We start from the raw sequence: 21,816 nt of genomic DNA, 5'->3' as shown, positions 1-21,816 counted from the left end.
TCCAGCTGTTCCCTCCCTTTGAATCTCCCTCTATTTGCATATTCAAATTTGTCTTCCAGAGGGATATGATGTGCTGGAAGGCACTTCTTTGCTAAACGAGGACATGATAGAAGACGACGATGGGGCCAGCTCCTCGGCCTATGTGGAGTTGGAACGTCTGGAGAGGGAGAACGCTGTAGCTCGCAGCCAGCACAGCACAAGCTCCACTGTAACAGCCATCTCTGTTCCCCCGACTTCACCACCTGCCTACCAGATCCCTGCTGCCCCCTCCATTGCCGCCCCCGATCCCCCCATACCTCAGGCCATCCAGGCCTTTAAAGAGTCTGCCAACATGGTGGCCGCCTTCAACATGCAGTGGAAAGACGAGATTTCGGCCATGCGCTACGAACTGGCCGAGCTGCGCAGGGATGTGTGCGGCGAGCTCAAGACCTTCAACAGCAACTTCTTCAATTTCACCCAGTGCTACAACATGTGGACGCTGTGCCGTGAGAGTGCAAGTGACAGCTCAACACAGACCGGGGACCGGGTGTCTGTGGGCATCCAGGCTGGCACCAGCGGGCTCATCAGGCAGAACACAGAGGACAAGTCTGTCATGTGCCAGCCGGAACCAGCTGCTTTTAGCATCACAGACCTGATGGACCCTCCCCGCATTGAGATAGCTGGGGACTCAACGCCAGAGGAGGGAGCGAGCAGCCCTGCTAGCTCCCAGCCATCGGACAATTCCGCAACGTGGGACAACAAGAAGCAGAAGACCCGCAAGCGCTCTTTGGGCGGTGGCCACAGGAGTGCCAGTCTGGAACTGTGGAGTAGGAAGTACACCAGTGGGCCCATGTCATACCTGTCAATGTCATTCTAATCATTCCCATACAACCCAAATGAAACAAAACACATGGGTTTCCCCTTGATAACAACCCCTAGAGAACCAGAGCCGGAGCCAAAAAACCCATTTACTTACGTAGAGATCTACAGGGCCTTCAGAAAGTATTCATAACCCTTGACGTATTCCACATTTTGTTGTGTTACAGCCTGAATTCAAAATGGATTAAACAGATTTTATTTCACACAATGAAAATGTATTAAATTCAATACAGAAATATCTCATTTACATAAGTAATCACACCCCTAAGTCAATAGTTTGTGGAAGCACCTTTGGCGGCTTCAACTTTTAGTTGTCTCGACTATGTTTGTATCAGCTTTGCTGATTCTTCCTTTCAGATTTTCTCAAGCTCTGTTTAGTTAGATGGGGAGCAACGGTGAACAGCAATCTTCAAGATTTTCCACAGCTTTTCAATGGGCTTTGGCTAGGCAGTTCATGAACTTTCACATTCTTGTTCAGAAGCCATTCCAGCGTTGCTTTGGCTGTATGCTTGGGGACATTAAGGTCAATTGCACTCTGAAGCAGGTTCTCATCGAGGATTTGCTTGTATTTCACTCCATTAATTGTTCCTTCTGTCCTTAGCGGTCTCCCAGTCCCTGTCTCTGAAAACCATCCACATAGTGCTTTGCATTCAGGCCAAAGAGTTCAATTTTTGTCTCATCAGACCACAGAATCGTTTGCCTTATGATCTCAGAGTCTTTCACGTGCCTTTTTGCAAACTTCAACTGTCATTGTGCCTTTTTCTCAGGAGTGGCTTCCGTCTAGCCATAAAGCCCAGATTGGTGAACTACTGTAAAGACTGTTGTCCTTCTGGCAGGTTCTTCTATCTCAGCCAAGGAACTCTGTAGTTCTGTCAGAGTGGTCATTGGGTTCTTGGTCACCTCTCTGATCAAGGTCCTTCTTGCCCGGTTGCTCAGTTTGGTCGGACGGCCAACTCTAGGCTGGGTCTGGGTAGTTCCATATTTTTTTTTCCATATTCAGTTTCCCAATGATGGAGAACACTGTGCTCTTGAAAACTTTCAACAAATTGTTTTATATCCTTCCCCAGATATATGCCTCATCACAGATCTCAGAGATCTATGGACAGTTCTTTGGACTTCATGGTATAGTGTCTGCTCTGACATGCACTGTCAACGGTGGGACCTTAAATAGACCGGTGTGTTTCTTCCTAAATATGTCCAAATTATTTCATTGGCCACAGGTGGACTCCAATCAAGTTGTAGTGACATCTCAAGGATGATCAAACGAAATTGGATGCACCTGAGCTCAATTTAGTGTTATTTATACATTTCAATACATTTGCAAAAATGTCTAAAAACGTGTTCACTTTGTAATTATGGAGTATTGTGTGTAGATGGGTGAGAAAAAATATATATTTCATCCATTTTGAATTCAGGCTGTAATACAACAAAATGCAGAATATCAAGGGGTATGAATTCTTTCTGAAGACACTGTAGATTTTGAACTAGTGAACTATTGAACATTGAACTAATCAATAATAAGGGACCAGTACAGCAATTATAATGGGATGTGTTGAATACTTTGGAATGTCTTGTTCCATAAGCACCACAGAGTGACTTTCAGCACCCCCCCTTCCATCCCTAACTTGGCTACTGTGTATCAAATTCATATTTTAAATAGTTTCTTACTGTATGTAATCTCTCGGACAGACTACGTCAACTTAAATGGTACCGTAGATATGTCATGATACAATGTGATGCATGACGAGTAGCATTAGTTCAGGTGCTTTGGACAAATCAAGATTTTGCAGGTATTAGCATCTTTGAATTTTGGGAAAGTGGAGGGGACTTTTGTCCCATATACTTGCCCTTAACTTGCAAAGACAGAGGGTTGAGCACTTTGTTCTGGTTCCAATCTCTTCTCTTAACACATATAGACCCAGACCTTAATTGAGAATCTGACCAATTACTTAAGACTTTAGTTCTGTGTTAGCTGAGTTTATACTTTTTGTAACACTTAGTCACAAATTTGACTGTTTACAATCAATAGGTGAGGAAGATGTTGCCCAAGCCACCATAAATAGAAGTGACAGTGAATGTGTGCTCTCAACTGTCTTATCTTGTTGGGAAGGTAGCCTATAGAATGTTGCCACTCCATGAGGTGTGGTATAAAATCATTGATGCTATTAAGACTAATTGAATGCACAAAATGGCCATTTGGGGGGGAAATGTAATATATGAATTGAATATAACAGCCCTGTTTCTTTCCAGTCTCCCGCCTCTAATCCTAGGTCCTATCCCATCCCTTTGCTTACAACAATCATATCCTTTCAGATCTGAGAAAAACGAAGAAATAGGAGCTGGGTAAAGGTGCTAAGAACCTTTATGAAACCGGGCAACAGATAACAGAGATAAAAGACAATGCAAATTTGCATACAACTAAATTTGAGAGAGAAAACTGTCATGAAACTTAAATCCTAGAATTGTTTGTATTAACTGAGTCCATGAAATTCCAGTGATTTAGTGGCTTGTTTCCCAACCTTCTTCATTCCAGTTTCTTCTCATGTAGAAACCGAAAACACCATTTTATATTGAAATTATACTGTGAGCAACTTTTTAAATCCCAATTTTTTGTATGATTAAATCAAAGGAAAAAAATGAATATTTATAAATAGTTAGATTAAAAGTAAATTGAATCAATAACCATTCCCTAATCATTCCCTGTATCATCATACAAATGTATATTTTTCTGTTCATTTTTGGGTAGTTAGTTAATGAAAATGAAAGCCGTAAATCGGATTGTGTTTGGAGTTAAAGTGAACAAATAGAACATGCCAAAGCTGTATACAACTTTAGTTTTAGTGGAGAATAATATAAACAATCATATTTAAATGATTCTCAGAATTTGCAACAAAATAAGAGATCATGATAATTTAAGTCAGTTATAGTACTGTATAATATCTCACATAGATTATACAATTACACTTAAAAAAGTGTAGTTTCATTGAAAAATATTTATTGATTTGACTTCTTAATATTTTAAGTTGCAAGGTAACTCCTACATTTTAGTTACCCAGTTACCTTAAAATGCTTTAGAGTTATGTTAACTCAATATTAGTTGCATTGTTACTAACAAGTATTTTTAAGTTGAATAACCTAACATTTTTAAGTGTGGTTTACCCCATATTTATCTGAAATTAACTCTCAAAATGAATGAACATAAATCTTACAATTTAATTCCAGAAAAACTATAAATAGTCAGAGTTTGGCAATATCTTAGTGCCAATGTATAAGCTTAAGTTCATTCAAGCACAAGCTATGTTACATGTTTAAACTCTATATGGTTTTGGAAATGTAATATTTTTTATATAGACTGAAAATGATGGCATATATTCCAAGTTTATCTAATTAATTGTGACCATTCTGTTTTCTTACATTATCCCAATATGAGGGGTTAACCAAGCTAAGCTCAACTCTCCTACATGGTTCTAAATCAAACCATTTACCCTCATGTTGTTTCATTCATTACTCAAATGCAATCACTGTCCTGTGTGTTATATGTCACAAACATCTCATAGATAGTTCTCGTCTATAGGACAATCAGAGGGCATAGTCCCCTACCGCTGCCGCAATGTTTCCAGGGCCTCAAGGTAGTATTGTACCCCTCAATGTACTAACACCGCCTTTACTAGCTCTATGGAAACCTTAAAAGGTTGAGTCCCCAATTATCTTCGTTTGAGTGTTCCTAAAAAAAGAAGCATTTGAACAAGTCAAATGGTACCCCAAACTGATCATCTCCTTCATCGTCACATCATACCAACATGGCGTACCAAAGTCACGGCTGGGACCCATGGAAATGGGGCCAACCTGAAACAGCTCCAAGTTCCACAGCGTACCCTCCAGAACAGGATGTTATACCCTCCAGAACAGGATGTTATACCCTCCAGAACAGGATGTTATACCCTCCAGAACAGGATGTTATACCCTCCAGAACAGGATGTTATACCCTCCAGAACAGGATGTTATACCCTCCAGAACAGGATGTTATACCCTCCAGAACAGGATGTTATACCCTCTAGGTCAGGATGTTATACCCTCCAGACCATAATGTTACAGAGGCATGTGCGAATCACAACTCTTAACTTAAATCGCTCAAATACTTTCTACGGATGAGATGGTTCAACATAAAGACCTCTTACTTCTTTTTGGGGGGAGGGGGGTGGGGGGTGCAGGATCAAAATACATTACTTGAGAAACAAGTGGCACTTTAGAAAGAAGACATTGACACGAAGTGAACCACAAAAAGAAAGATGAAAAGAAAACAGGCACAAAAATTCTGACCTGGCAGTTAAATTATTTCCCCACCTGGTTACTGTAACTCAATGGGCCCAAGTTATTTCGCCTTGCAGTGGATTGTTTTTTGCTCTCGACATGTGTTACAGTACCATATCATCAAATGGACATACATAGGACAGTTTGGCTGAAGGATTTTTACTGTAACTATAAAAAATATATATATTTGCAATACAGGTATACCACTTTTGTTGTTATAGATCCAGATTTCCAAAACACAAAAGGATATTGAATGTTCTCTGAATGTGACCCCCATACTTAAACAGCTACTGGACCAGTTGGCTGACATTTCCAGCCGTTTCAGAGGAAAAAAATAAGAATGTGAGAGCATCACACAAATCAACCGTTTGAATTTAAATATATTAATTTATTTCAATAAAAAAATATATAACAGAATGGTCTAAGAAACACTAACATTCACATTTTCCTCTTTTCACTTGGAATGACAAAGAGGAGAGAATGCATCCTTCCCAGCCCGGGGACAATTAACTTATATAAAGGTGCTTAATCTATGATGGGGCAGGTGAATTATTGATGTCTCAGAACTACATTCATTCATTCTATGCAAGTCCTTTGTCATTTTCCGTTGTATCGTTTCAGGCTATATTCCGTTTTTGTAGTTGTTTTTAGGTCTTTAGGTTTGTTCCCCTCATACAAGTCTTTTAACACTGGAAAGTATGTATCATGAACAAATGGATTGAGCAGAGACATTAATGGTGGAGAATATGTTGCATGAAACTCAGGCAATGCTATTCATTTAGTTGCTTTTTTAAGATCTTGACACACAAATGTTTTTTTTATTTATCATTGTCAACTATTGATATAAAGGCATATCAGTTAGCTAGAAAGATGTAAAACATACTTCACAATTATTGCATTACTAAGTCTGAAATTACAACATTACCCCCAGAACAACTTGAAATGTAGCAATATGCTGAGGATAATATTTATATTTGGTCAGAAGAACATTGGGAAAATAAATGTACGTCGATTACAAAAAAGAAAAGTAAAAATATGTTGGTAGAGGCATGGCTTACAAGTGTTGTTTGTATCATTGAAATCTTACCGTTAACTCTTTTGAGTAATGGGACCATATTAATTATACTGTATGTCAAATCTGGTCTATGTATTTCCAGTTTCATGTTGATAATTATTTAATGGACCCCTGAGATTTTATTTTGACGTCTTATTGCTATACAGAGATCTGACACAAATACTGTGCTGCCCATCTTGGAGTCCACGGGTTTTGTTTGGAATCTGATCGTAGTTCAAATTTTTTTTTAAATGATCAAATAGACTGTAACACTGCTTGAATACAAATTCATTTTCTACCCATCAAGAGATTCTCTCCTGTATTTACGATTTTTTTATGAAAACAAACACATTGCTTTAAGTATAATATAACGAGCAAAAGTTTTAATGGCACTTTCAAAGGTCCTCTTAATGTTTTGATTCTTTATTACAGCCTAGTACATTTGGCAGGTAACCAACCTGGTCAGAGCATTTCGTATTATTCTGTGCTTAAATCCGAGACACGATATGTTACATTTCTTATGGTATGCATTAATTAGAATTCGTATTATATGGTACAAATTATAGTTAGGTGGTTAACGCTAGCTAGCTGACTAACATTAGCTAGGCTAGGGTTTAGGGTTAGGAGTTAGATTTAATGTTATGTTTACATTTAGGTTAAAGGATAAAGGTTAGAGTTAGGGGAAGGTTTAGCTAACATGCTAAGTAGTTGAAAAGTAGATTTAAAAAAGTAGTAACTAGTTGAAAAGTTGCTAAATTGCTAAAGTTTTCCACGATGAGATTCGAACTCGTAACGTTTGGGTTGCTAGACGTTCGCCTTATACGCCCGACTAAACCACCATACTTTCATTTTTGCTTTAAGTAACGATCTATCTTATGTAACCATACCAAACGTAACATATCATACTAATTTCAGTGTCCCAGATTTATGTTTTCTATGAGACCAGGCTGAGGCAACAGGTTCATCATGTTTTATTTAAATGTTGAAAGGGTTTGAGGTATCATAAATATACTAGTCCAAGTTGCATACCTATTTGCCAGTTGACCACTGCTAATTAAAGATATTGCTTTTTATAATTATATATCATTGGTTGTATTTAATTTGAGATAATACTTACAGTACACAGTGCATTCAGAAGGTATTCAGACCACTTCCCTTTTTCCAAATGTTCTTACGTTACAGCCTTAATCTAAAATGGATTAAACTTTTTTTTCTCTCTTCAATCTACACCCAATACCCCATAATGCCAAAGTGAAAACAGGTTTTTAGAAATTTTTGCAAACGTATTAAAAGTAAAAAACAGAAATACCTTATTTACCTATCTATTCAGATCCTTTGCAATGAGACTTGAAATTGAGCTCCGGTGCATTCTGTTTCCATGGATCATCCTTGAGATGTCTCTATGACTTGATTGGAGTCCACCTGTTGTAAGTTCAATTGATTGGACCTGATTTGGAAAGGCACACACCTGTCTATATAAGGTCCCACAGTTGACAGTTTGTGTCAGATCAAAAACTAAGCCATGAGATCGAAGGAATTGTCTGTAGAGCTCCAAGACAGAATTGTTTCGAGGCACAGATCTGGGCAAGGGTACCAAAAATGTCTGCAGCATTGAAGGTCCCCAATATCACAGTGGCCTCCATTTTTAAATGGAAGAAGTTTGGAACCACCAAGACTCTTCTTAGAAATGGACGCCCGGCCAAATGGAGCAATCGGAGGAGAAGGGCCTTGGTCAGGGAGGTAAACAAGAACCCGATGGTCACTCTGACAGAGCTCAAGAGTTATTCTGTGGAGATGGGAGAAACTTCCAGTAGGACAACCATCTCTGCAGAACTCCACCAATCAGGCCTTTATGGTAGAGTGGCCAGACGGAAACCTCTCCTCAGTGAAAGGCAATTAACAGTCCACTTGGAGTTTGCCAAAAGGCACTGAAAAGACTCGCAGACCATAAGAAACAAGATTCTCTGGTCTGATGAAACCAAGATTGAACTCTGGCCTGAATGCAAAGTGTCACGTCTGGAGGAAACCTGGCACCATACCTACGAAGCCTGGTGGTGGCAGCCTCATACAGCAGGGACTGGGAGAGTTCAAGGGAAAGATAAACGGAGCAAAGTGCAGAGAGATCCTTGATCTGCTCCAGAGCGGATCACCTTCCAACAGGACAACAACCCTAAGCACACAGCCAATACAATGCTGGAGTGGCTTCAGGACAAGTCTCTGAATGTCCTTGAGGTGCCCAGCCAGAGCCCGGACTTGAACCCGGTCTAACATCTCTGGAGAGACCTGAAAATAGCTGTGAAGCGACACTCCCCATCCAACCTGACAGAGCTTGAGAGGATCTGCAGAGAAGAATGGGAGAACCTCCCCAAATACAGGTGTGCCAAGCTTGTAGCGTTATCCCCAAGAAGACTTGAGGCTGTAATCGCTGCCAAAGGTGCTTCAACAAAGTACTGACTAAAGGGTCTGAATACTTATGTAAATGTGATATATATTATATATATATATTATTAAAAACAATTTAATACATTTTCGAATAAGGCTGTAATATAACAAAATGTGGAGGTGTCTGAATACTTTCTGAATGCACTGTATATGATTTATTTGTCATTTTTTTCTATTTCTGATGTTTAATTGTGAATTTTCTGTTATATTTGCCTTTATTTTTATTTTCATAAATCAATCTAATGACACGATTTTTGATGATCTTGAAGATGTTTTAAATGGTTGTGTAGTATATTCACAATTTCTATGGGGATCATAGCTTTACAATGGGCAATCAAAATATCTCATTTGTTTTTACTGAAGAAAGAGTCAAAAGTCATTGCAAATGTTAAAGTTAAACTTCTTTGTGTAAAGGTTCAACTAAGTATAAGATGAATTCATAAAGCACATCTCATAAAATGTCAATTATCCAGGAAACAGCACACAACAGTTACCATAATCCACACACAGCATGGGCCAGGCAAAGTATCTATTTCTTTGATCCTCTCTCTGTTATATTTTTGTACTAAGCTATCACCTTTTTTTTATTATAGGAACCCGTAGCTTAGCTGGGGGGCGTAGAGCGTACGGTAGGTCTGGTAGGGCACCATTTTCTTGTACTTTTTTCTATGTTATTATATTCGTTTACACCATTTTTGTCCCACCTTTTAATGTAAAAATCATTACTGTCCAACTCTTTGTCAGTAATGTCATCATTATTGCTTTTCACAAATTTGATTACATTTCAATTTAAAAAATAAACAATATATTATTTTTCTGCTTTTCCAAAGTTACAAATTAATTTACCAATGTCACTACTAATCAAGTTAAGGTGTATTTGTCACATGCGCCGAATACAACAGGTACAACCTTACTGTGAAATGCTTACTTTACAAGCCATTAACCAACAATGCAGTTCAAGAAATAGAGTTAAGTAAATATTTACTAAATATTTATAAACTACAGTAAAATATAAAATAAAAAGATACAAAATGAAATAACATTAATGACGATATATACAGGGGGTTCCGGTACCGAGTCAATGTGCGAGGGTACAGGTTAGTCGAGGTAATTTGTACATGTACGTAGGGGTAAAGTGACTATGCATAGATAATAAACAGTGAGTAGCAGCAGTGTAAAAACAAAGGGGGGGGGGGTGTCAATGTAAATAGTCCAGGTGGCAATTTGATTCATTGTTCAGCAGTCTTATGGCTTGAGGGTAGAAGCTGTTAAGCAGCCTTTTGGACCAAGACTTGGCGCTCCGGTACCGCTTGCCGTGCGATAGCAGAGAGAACAGTCTATGACTTAGGTGACTGAAGTCTTTGACCATTTTTTTGGTCCTTTCTATTAAACCGCCTAGTATATGGGTCATGGATGGCAGGAAGCTTGGTCCCAGTGATGTACTGGGCTGTACTCACTAACCTCTGTAGTGCCTTACGGTCAGATGTTGAGCAGTTGCATACCAGGCGGTGATGCAACCAGTCAAGCCGTGGTGCAGCTGTAGAACTTTTTGAGGATCTGGGCAACCATGCCAAATCTTTTCAGTCTCCTGAGGGGGGAAAGGTGTTGTCGTTCCCTCTTCACAACTTTCTTGGTGTATTTGGACCATGATAGTTTGTTGGTGACGTGGACACCGAGGAACTTAACTCTCGACCCGCTCCACTACAGCCCCTTAGATGTGAATGGGGGTGTGTTCGACCCTCCTTTTCCTGTAGTCCATGATCATCTCCTTTGTCTTGCTCATGTTGAGCTGTAGTCAATGAACAGCAGTCTCACGTAGGTGTTCCTTTTGTCCAGGTGGGAAAGGGCAGTGTGGAGTGCGATTGAGATTGTGTCATCTGTGGAACTGTTGTGGCGGTATGCGAATTGGAGTGGGTCTAGGATTCCTGGGATAATGGTGTTGATGTGAGCCATGATCAGCCTTTCAAAGCATTTCATGGCTACCGACATGAGTGCTACAGGGTGGTAGCCATTTAGGCAGGTTATCTTCGCTTTCATCGGCACAGGGACTGATCTGCTTGAAACATGTACGTTTTACAGACTCGGTCAGGGAGAGGTTTAAAATGTCAGTGAAGACACTTGCTAGTTGGTCCGCGCATGCTTTGAGTACACGTCCTGGTAATCCGTCTGGCCCCCGGCCTTGTGAATGTTGACCTGTTTAAAGGTCTTGCTCACATCAGCTCCGGAGAGAGTGATGCCACAGTCATCCCGAACAGCTGGTGCTCTCATGCATGCTTCTGTGTTGCTTGCCTCGAAGCGAGCATTAAAGGCATTTAGCCTGTCTGTTAGGCTCGCATCACTGGGCATTTCACGGCTGGGTTTCCCTTTGTAGTTCATAATAGTTTGCAAGCCCTGACACATCCGACGAGCTTCAGAGCCGGTATAGTAGGATTCAATCTTAGTCCTGTATTGACGCTTTGTCTGTTTGATGGTTCATCTTAAGGCATAGCAGGATTTCTAATAAGCATCCGGATTTGTGTCCCTATTCTTGGAAGCGGCAGCTCTAGCCTTTAACTCGGTGCAGATGTTGCCTGTAATCCATGGCTTCTAGTTGGGATATGTACGTACTGTCACTGTGGGGACGACATCGTCAATGCATTTATTGATGAAGCCGGTGACTGAGGTGGTATACTCCTCAATGTCTTGGATGAATCGCGGGAACATATTCCAGTCTGTGCTAGCAAAACAGTCCTGTAGTGTGTAATCCACGTCATCTGACCACTTCCCTATTGAGCGAGTCACTGGTACTTCCTGCTTTAGTTTTTGCTTGTAAGCAGGAATCAGGAGGATAGAATTATTGTAATTCGTGTGAAGATAGAATTATGAATTATTTGCCAAATGGAGGGCTTGGGAGAGCTTTGTATGCGTCTCTGAGTTTTTTAACTCTGGTTGCACATGTGACATACTGGTAGAAATTAGGTAAAATCAGATTTAAGTTTGCCTGCATTAAAGTCCCCGGCCACTAGGAGCCCCGCTTGCTCATGGCCTTATACAGCTCGTTGATTGAGGTCTTGGTGCCAGCATCGGTTTGTGGTGGTAAATAGACGGCTACGAAATATATTGATAACTTTACTGGTAGATAGTGTGGTCAACAGCTTATCATGAGATACCTCAGGCGAGCAGTACCTCAAGACTTCCTTAATATTAGACATCGCGCACCAGCTGTTATTGACAAATGGACACACCACCACCCCTCGTCTTACCGGAAGTAGCAGTTCTGTCCTGCTGATGCATGGAAAACCCAGCCAACTGTATATTATCCGTGTCATCGTTCAGCCACGACTCGGTGAAACATAAGATATTACAGTTTTGATAGTCTCGAACGGAGCTTATCTATTTTATTCTCCAGTTAATGCACGTTGACCAATAGAACAGATGGTAGAGGCGTGTTACCCACCGCCGATAAATTCTCACAAGGCTCCCCGATCTCCGCCCCCTGTACCTCCATATTTTCTTCATGCGAATGATGGGGATTTGGGCCTAGTCTCAGAGAAACAGTATATCCTTCGTGTCGGACTCATTAAAGAAAAATCTTTGTTCAGTTCGAGGTAGGTAATCGCTTTTCTGATATCCAGAAGCTTTTTTCAGTCACAAGAGACGGAAGCAGCAACATTATGTACAAAATAAGTTACGGACAATGCGAATAAACACACAAAATAGCACAGTTGGTTAGTGTTGACACATACTATTTTCTTTTACTTAAATATTTTTTGTATTACATGGTGCCTGCATGGTACCTTTTATAAGATACAAAACATAAACTATCATTGCATTTGAGTTGTCTTCCACACATCGTTTTCACATTCAGAACATACTTGAGATGTGCATGTCACCCAGAAAAAGTCTCTTCATTTTTTATTATAGTTTTCATACAATAGCCACACATTTTGCTTTCATTTGTTTATTTAAGCATGTCCTTAATTGTTTATTGTACCTTTTATTATTATTATTATTACTGCTACTACTACCACTATTGGTACCAATCGAGTTTGACTTTACATTAGAATTAACATTAGCATTGTTAGCTTTCTTATTAACATCATAGTATTGGCATTTGTGTTTTACCTGAATCTCTTCTTGATTCAATCAATATTTATTTCAGTTTGCCTAAATGTTTTTATTTTATTGAATGAAAAGTGTCTTCGTGAGTAAGTAGCCTTGAGAGCCGGAACGACTCATAGGCTCAAGAGCCTATATCCTGTTTCTTTAGCACGAGGCAGCTTATGTGCAAGTACACTGCCCGGACAGGGCGCTAGTCTATCGCAAGGCCATTTTATGAAAAGCAAGTAATCAAATCCTCATGAGATGCTGATCCGCAGCAAGGCAAACAAGTGACAAATCTTTGTTGCCAACAGATAGGATTAAACACAGTACTACATATCCCTTACAAGTATGCCTACACCATTCCTGGTCTTTTTTTAGGTGTACACCAAGGTCATTATAGTAATCTAAAACTGAAACTAAAACTAAAAAAGAATCAAAATAAATAAATCATTTAAAAAAACGTTTTGAAAAATGAAAACTATAATGAAACTATTGACTTTGTTTCCAAAACTAAATAAAATAAAGAGCATCATAAATTATGTTCAGTTTTAGTGTTTTCCCTTAACATTGGGCAAAAATCTAATGAGGTTTTGAAGCTTTTTTCAAAAGTATTTTCAAGCTTCCAGGATATTGTGATGTTTCAAACAGGCCTAACTCATGCATCACAGTCACTAGCTACAGTATCTAGTCTAGACAGACTGGTTACCTCGCACAATGTAACAATGTTCCAGCCAATGAGATATGTACATACATACATACATACATACATACATACATACATATATTAGTTTTTTTAACCTTTATTTAACTAGGCAATAGAGACTGCAACATTGTAACTGTCCCATTATGGCGTCTATAACCTCGTCCCCAAACACTAATTGCTGGCGCATAGAGCCTGTTAACAGTGTGGAACTGTTAGGGACTAGGGCTGTTATGGTGACTGTATCACCGCCACACCGGCTGTCACGAGTCATGAAAGCAGTCAAATTCCAAGTGCATGATAATAGTCCATAATAAATCAAAACAAATTTCACACATATATTACTTTAGTATATGTAAAGACAAGATGAAATCAACAACAGTCTGATGGGTGACAATATTATCCTATCACTTGTGAATGTTATATTATCCCTTGTGAATGATGCCTATTTTTTTCAAATCATAGTCACACACCTCATGTAGCCTAGCCCATAGGCCTATATGTTTGGATAAGGGTTGTATCACAACTAAAGTGGCCAAATAACTTCTTAAAATGAATCACATGAATATTCTTAACAATGGGTGTAGAGCCTAACTGGCATACAGTGCATTCGGAAAGTTTTCAGACCTCTTGACTTTTTCCACATTTTGCTACACTACAGCCTTATTCTAAAACGTATGAAATAAATGTTTTTTTCTCATCAATTTACACACAATACCTCATAATGAAAAAGCAAAAACAGGTTTACCTTATTGACATATGTATTTAGACCCTTTGCTATGAGACTCAAAATTGAGCTCAGGTGCATCCTGTTTCCATTGACCATACTTGAGATGTTTACAACATGATCGTAGTCCACCTGTGGTAAATTATATTGATTGGACATGATTTGGAAAGGCACACACCTGTCTATAAGGTCCCACAGTTGACAATTGTCCGTAGAGCTCTGAGACAGGATTGTGTCGAGGCGCAGATCTGGGGAAGGGTACGAAAAAATGTCTGCAGTATTGAAGGTCCCCAAGAACACAGTGGCCTCCATCATTCTTAAATAGAAGCCACTAAGACTCTACCTAGAGCTGGCCGCCCGGCCAAACTGGGCAATCAGGGGAGAAAGGCCTTGTGCAGGGAGGTGACCAAGAACCCGATGGTCACTCTGACAGAGCTCCAGAGTTCCTCTGTGGAGATGGGAGAACCTTCCAGAAGGACAACCATCTGTGCAGCACTCCTCCAACCAGGCCTTTATGGTAGAGTGGCCAGAAGTAAGCCAATCCTCAGAAACAGGCACATGACAGCCCGCTTGCAGTTTGCCGAAAGGCACCTAAAGGAGTCTCAGACCATGAGAAACAAGATGATTCTCTGGTCTGATGAAATTAATGCAACGTGTCACGTCTGGAGGAAACCTGGCACTATCCCTACGGTGAAGCATGGAGGTGGCATAATCATGCTGTGTGGATGTTTTTCAGTGGCAGGGACTGGGAGACTAGTCAGGATCAAGGGAAATATGTACAAAGTACAGAGAAATCCTTGATGATAATCTGCTCTCAAAACCTGCTCATAGGACCTCACGCTGAATGTCCTTGAGTGGCCCAGCCAGAGCCTAGACTTGAACCCGATCGAACATCTCTGGAGAGACCTGAAAATAGCTGTGCAGCGACGCTCCCCACCCAACTTGACAGAGTTTGAGAGGATCTGCAGAGAAGAATGGGAGAAACTCCCCAAATACAGGGGTGCCAAGCTTGTAGCGTCATACCCAAGAAGACTCGAGGCTGTAATCTCTGCCAGCGGTGCTTCAACAAAGTACTGATTAAAGGGTCTGAATACTTATGTAAATGTGGTATTTCAATTTTTATATTTAATACATGTGCAAACATTTAATAAAAAAATGTTTTTGCTTTATCGTTAAGGGGTAGTGTGTGTAAATTGATGAATATTTTTTAAATGTATTATTATTTTAGAATAAGGCTTACAAAATGTGGAAAAAGCCCAGTGTTCTGAATAGTTTCCCGAATCCACTATACACATCTTTATTGAACACCTTATCCGGTGATGTCACAACCTGTTATGCTTGTTGCCCTAGCGTCAACATCCCAGCCGGACACAAAGTAGCTAGCTAGTGAGATGGAGAACACAGAGGTTATTTTTAATGAGGACATTTTGCAAGTGGCTAGTTCTATCTATCTTTACTAAAAGCACTGCAAAGGTTTTGCTTGTAAACTTTGGTTTCAAATCGTAACGTTCTGAGAAAGAGTTTGATATTTCAGGATTGGCCCGCATACCCAAACTCGTGATTTGTTGGGAGAGTTGTCTGTCTGCATTTTCCAAAATGTCCAAGAGAATCCAACATCCCCCCACCCAGAACTATTGCTATTGCTCTATTATAGGTTTGGAATTTCCAAGACTACTATCTATCACTAGCTAACGGGAAAAATAGAACCTAAAACACATACATGGCTACTAGCCTCCCATGCATTAGCTCCCTAACACTAAAACTGAATCTAAATCATATATATCAGACTAAAACTGAATAAAAACAAATAAATCAAGTTGGAAAACTAACTAAAACGTAACTGAATAAAAAATCATAGAAATAAGAACTAATATGGAAACAAAACTATAATAACCTTGGTGTATATTCATTACAGATTGGAAAATGTGTTTTCATTTCAACACTTTATAACGTCTGCAAAGCGAACTAGCTACTGTGTGAACATTGTTGTAAACCTGAAGCTTTTTAGTGATGCAAAGCAAATTATCACTTTTGCCTGCATCTTTATACTGTTCTTAAACATTGTTTTTGAATTTGCATTAACTTTACACTGCTACTGACTGCTACCTAGGACTTGATAGAACAGAAGATATGAATTTACAAGTGACACAGAGAAGTGGATAATCTGAAGAGTATCCACAGCGCAGTGCTACAGTGCAGAAGCAAAGATTAGGGAGGTTTTCTCAAGTACATTGTACATTGTTGAAGCACTTATCCAGCCCATTGATTTGTAAAGGTTTGTTATTTACCATACACGAATGGTTAGTCCACTTTGCATCCATGGGGGCATCACCACTGTATGTATATATGTATGTGACTATGAAAAACATGGTTGTTTTTCTTCATTCAACTGAAAGAGGACCCAAATCACCAGATCTTTGGCTCAGAAAACCGACAGTAGTGGAGTCAGCTGGACCATAACAGACTGTTGTCATCCTCGAACCTGTCCTCTATCCAACCATCTATCCATCTTTCCCTCCCTCCCTTCATTAATCCACTCCATTCACTTTGGCAAAGCACCTATCATATGCAGTACAATTAGCATACAGTCTAATATACACTCTTAGAAAAAAGGGTTCCAAATGGGTTTTTCGGCTGTCCCCATAAGAAAACCCTTTTTTTTTGTTCCAGGTAGCTCTTTTGGGTTCCATGTAGAACCCTATGTGCAAAGGATTCTATGTTCTCCTATGGTGAACCTTTAGGTTCTAGATAGGATCTTTTTTCTGAGTGTACCATTAGTTGAATTTCTGTAGTATTCATTTGACACTTTTTGTAAGAAAAGCAATACTTTCCTGCTCTTTTGGCCTTTTTTTTGTGAAGGTTAGGAACATATGACATGTATTGTATTGTGTATGTAGGTCTGTGCAGTGTTTTATTATTCACCATTTCTCTCATCTGAATTGGTCCCATTAATTCAGCATGATGAATACCCATGGCTCGTGCTCGAGTTGCTGCCCCCCATGCTCATGTTGCTTGTCAGTCATCCCATAACATTACACCAGAACCATCCTGACTTTAGAAAGATAACCTTCCCTCCAGCCTTTACCGCCAGTCATAGTTCCACGGCTATGGCAGGGGACTGCCAATGGCTCGAATGGAGGGAGGTGAATGGACCACCAGGAAACTAACAAAAAGGTCTGAGAGTTCCTCTGGACAGAGAAAAGGAGTCAAAGGCAGACTGACCAATCGGAATATGCTAGACAGAACAAATACAAGATATTGTATAAGAAATACTTTTCATTAAGTTGTCTTTATACCATGTAGCTAATCTGTAACTATTTACTAGTGTCATTTCACTTTGCACTGGTACACTAACTATAGACACGCCTGTAGACAATGACTTAATTAAATCTCTAATTGCAACGGTGTAGTTAAAACTAGCTACTGTAATTACACATAGAAATTGAAATCGATCAACATTTTATCCTTGCCACTTGATGTTATGTAATAAGAAATCAACGGTCATGGGAAATGAAAAACACAATTTCCCCCCACAAGAAAATGGTAGATTTACTGTAAATGTTTCATGACCTTTTGATTAAAGAAATGAGATACTTGTTTTATGAATTCACGCCCTCATACGAAGATTAAAATTATGAACATTTCCCCCAAAATGTAAACCTGTCAGCTAAGTTAATATGAGGCACTGTTCAGTAGGCGTCACAGCATGTGTTGACCATGTTGTGTTAGCTGCCCCTGGGAGTATGAGACTGACTGACCGACCGACGGATAGATTAATAGACAGATAGAGAAATGAGATCCTTTGTTGTGACTTCCAGGGTACCTTTCTGTGGTGTAAATGAGCTACTCTGTCTCTGTCCTCGCAGGCCCGCTTTGTCTAATTTGCTCTATCGCCTTGCTGTCTGATCCTCATGGCCCCCTCTAGATCGAAACACAACTGCAACTTCTTGACAGATCTCGTTCCAATTCAATTTCATGTTAATGTGGTGTTTGCCTGGTGGACAAGTTAATTGAATGTTTGATTTATATGTCTGTCTTCTTTCTCTTTATTTGTCCTCCCTCTAACATATTCTTCTGTTGTTTAGTCCACCCCATTTGTAGTCGTCATTATAAGTTGTTGTTTTTGTACACATCTATTTAGTCCCTCTCTTCTTTTATATTTTATTTGCTCATTCTCTTAACTTACTTAATCTACCTCTGAGTTTATTTGTATATTTACTCATGTATTTATTTGTATCTGATTTGATTTATTTCATTTTTTTTATTTAACCAGGCAAGTCAGTTAAGAACCAATTCTTATTTACAATGACAGCCTACCAGGGAACAGTGGGTTAGCTGCCTTGTTCAGGGGCAGGACGACATATTTTTTACCTTGTCAGCTCAGGGATTCGATCCAGCAACCTTTCGGCGACTGGCCCAATGCTCAAACCACTTGGCTACCTGCCGCCCCTGATTATGTTAATTAGCCTGCCTCATCTCTTGTGTTTACTTTCTCATGTTTGCCTATTTGTCTATGTGGTGCGCATCAGGGCATAGTTTTATGTACTACAAGTTTATTAGATGATACCGCATGTTTTCTCTCCGCTGTGTAATCATGACTGTTCAGCACAGTCTAATACCTGTGGTTCCACCAGTCATAACTGAAAACCATCTCTGACACTGCTGTGTGAATGTTCTTGTTGTGGATGGGAACACAGCAAACGTTGAAAACGGTGGACCATCCCAGCACTGTAATGTCCACGTCTTTGTTCGTCGTTGATTGACCAAATATCACGATCAATTAGAAGAAATGTATGTGTATATCATGTGAAATGTGTCTGCGACTCTCGCTTGACTGTGATCCTGATACCAGTGTTGGCCTGAGGCATGGTAGGTACTGTTATAGTCAGATGAACTATATGTGGAGGAGTCTCTCCTGTCCCTCCATTTCCCTTACTAACATGTGTTGCCTACTATTTTCAGGTATCCAGTTTCGCCTCCCTTCTTCCTGCAGTGTGGACCGAGCCAATCCACCTCCAGGTAAAAAACAAGTCCTCATCACCTTTACCAACATTGCGAAACCGTCAGTCTTTGAATTAAGGGTGACCCGAGGAACCCTGGAGTTTCTCAAGGAAACATTGCAGTCAATAGGTTCATATTGACACCTTTGGTTAATTGAGAGTTCTTGGAGGAACCTTTTATTGATTCAGTGTAGCAAAGAGTTCCTGGAGGGACCTTTTTGCTGGTGCGTGTGGAACACTTTGAATTTATGGTAAATCTGTAGATAGTCTGCTCTACAGACTATCCGTGACATTTATCTATCTACTAACCCCAGCCCTAACCCTAACCTTGAACCTTATCCTAGCACAAAACTTAACCCTAACCCTCATTCTAAACCTAACCGTAACCTTAGTAATCAGCTGTTTATCAACAGATAGTTTGTTGATAGTTTGACCATCTGTAGAGCATCTCACGGGTGACCAAATAAATCTTCACGCCACGCCAATAAGCAACCCCTCCAAACTTCTGAGGCCATTCCCATCACCAAAAAGGTTCCAGTTTGAACCTTTACACAGGGGTTCCTCGATTAACCTTTTCAGAGGGGTTCCTCAAAGAACCTTTTTGAACCAACAGTGGCAATCTTTTGAACCCCTAAAGGTTCTTCAAGGCTCCTTTACTTCTTAGAGTGCAGTGTAAGGAGAGGCCTATGACAGACACATCATCTCCTTTCAAGGAGCTCTCTAACCCAGACTCTTTCACTGACCCCAGCAACTCCATCTACAGCCTTTCCCACCAGCTATTGGCTATAACACACCACCCGAATATAGAGAGAGAGACTCACACAGCTCCTGCCTGTCAAGCTGCAGTGCAAGGTCCCCAGGCACACAGGGTTTGTCTGTCTGCTTTCTGTAGGGAGGCAATATGGCGTCTCTTGCTGGATACAATTGTTGTGCTTTTTCAAAAGGTTGTTGCCTACAGAGTATTCAAATCCACTCAGTTTGAATAGGAGGCTGTTTATTAAAAAGTCTTGAGTTTCACACTTCTTGAGTGGCTTTGAAGCTGCACACCATTAAAGCTCAGGGATAGAAATGTAAAGTTGAACACTGTCTATGACTGCATCACCCATCCTACTCAATTTGGTATCCACCGACAACAACAAAAAATACAACCCTTTCAAGATGGAATAAATCCATCTAAAGTGAGAGTATATGCAGAGTTGTACCACATCTAATGACTAATTAGATCCATCAAATGATGTGCTTGTTAAAATTGTAAATGGATTAAGTTCAAGTTATCCCTGATTTTATACGAGTAGTATAATTATGTCAAAGATGTGTCAATCAAATCAAATTTTATTTTATTTATCACATACACATGGTTAGCAGATGTTAATGCGAGTGTAGTGAAATGCTTGTGCTTCTAGTTCCGACAATGCAGTAATAACCAACAAGTAATCTAACTAACAATTCCAAAACTACTGTCTTATACACACAAGTGTAAGGGGATAAAGAATATGTACATAAAGATATATGAATGAGCGATGGTACAGAGCAGCATAGGCAAGATACAGTAGATGATATCAAGTACAGTATATACATATGAGATGAGTATGTAAACAAAGTGGCATAGTTAAAGTGGCTAGTGATACATGTATTACATAAAGATGCAGTAGATGATATAGAGTACAGTATATACGTATACATATGAGATAAATAATGTAGGTTATGTAAACATATTAAGTAGCATTGTTTAAAGTGGCTAGTGATATATTTCCCATCAATTCCCATTATTAATGTGGCGGAGTTGAGTCAGTGTGTTGGCAGCAGCCACTCAATGTTAGTGGTTGCTGTTTAACAGTCTGATGGCCTTGAGATAGAAGCTGTTTTTCAGTCTCTCGGTCCCAGCTTTGATGCACCTGTACTGACCTCGCCTTCTGGATGATAGCGGGGTGAACAGGCAGTGGCTCGGGTGGTTGTTGTCCTTGATGATCTTTATGGCCTTCTTGTAACATCGGGTGGTGTAGGTGTCCTGGAGGGCAGGTAGTTTGCCCCCGGTGATGCGTTGTGCAGACCTCACTACCCTCTGGAGAGCCTTACGGTTGTGGGCGGAGCAGTTGCCGTACCAGGCGGTGATACAGCCCGCCAGGATGCTCTCGATTGTGCATCTGTAGAAGTTTGTGAGTGCTTTTGGTGACAAGCCGAATTTCTTCAGCCTCCTGAGATTGAAGAGGTGCTGCTGCGCCTTCTTCACGATGCTGTCTGTGTGGGTGGACCAATTTAGTTTGTCTGTGATGTGTATGCTGAGGAACTTAAAACTTACTACCCTCTCCACTACTGTTCCATCGATGTGGATAGGGGGGGTGTTCCCTCTGCTGTTTCCTGAAGTCCACAATCATCTCCTTAGTTTTGTTGACGTTGAGTGTGAGGTTATTTTCCTGACACCACACTCCGAGGGCCCTCACCTCCTCCCTGTAGGCCGTCTCGTTGTTGTTGGTAATCAAGCCTACCACTGTTGTGTCGTCCGCAAACTTGATGATTGAGTTGGAGGCGTGCGTGGCCATGCAGTTGTGGGTGAACAGGGAGTACAGGAGAGGGCTCAGAACGCACCCTTGTGGGGCTCCAGTGTTGAGGATCAGCGGGGTGGAGATGTTGTTGCCTACCC

The 21,816-nt window shown here is 40.2% G+C and overlaps 1 protein-coding gene across 2 annotated transcripts in view; it reads left to right on the top strand.

Moving 5' to 3' along the window:
• The window catches only part of LOC135505781 (disks large-associated protein 2-like), a 103,537-nt gene that overhangs the window by 66,799 nt on the left and 14,922 nt on the right, over positions 1–21,816 (top strand). The window contains exon 5 of one of the 2 annotated variants that reach the window (XM_064924915.1): positions 60–856. The exons of the other annotated variant lie outside the window; for it this stretch is intronic. Coding sequence (XP_064780987.1) covers positions 60–856 — 797 coding nt within the window. Of the gene's footprint in view, positions 1–59; positions 857–21,816 lie in introns of those variants that run through there. 2 annotated transcript variants of the gene reach the window in all.

This window comes from Oncorhynchus masou, chromosome 19 (genome assembly GCF_036934945.1).
Source record: "Oncorhynchus masou masou isolate Uvic2021 chromosome 19, UVic_Omas_1.1, whole genome shotgun sequence".
In the NCBI taxonomy this organism is placed as follows: Eukaryota; Metazoa; Chordata; class Actinopteri; order Salmoniformes; family Salmonidae; genus Oncorhynchus; species Oncorhynchus masou.
This window is presented reverse-complemented; position numbering and strand designations above follow the sequence as displayed.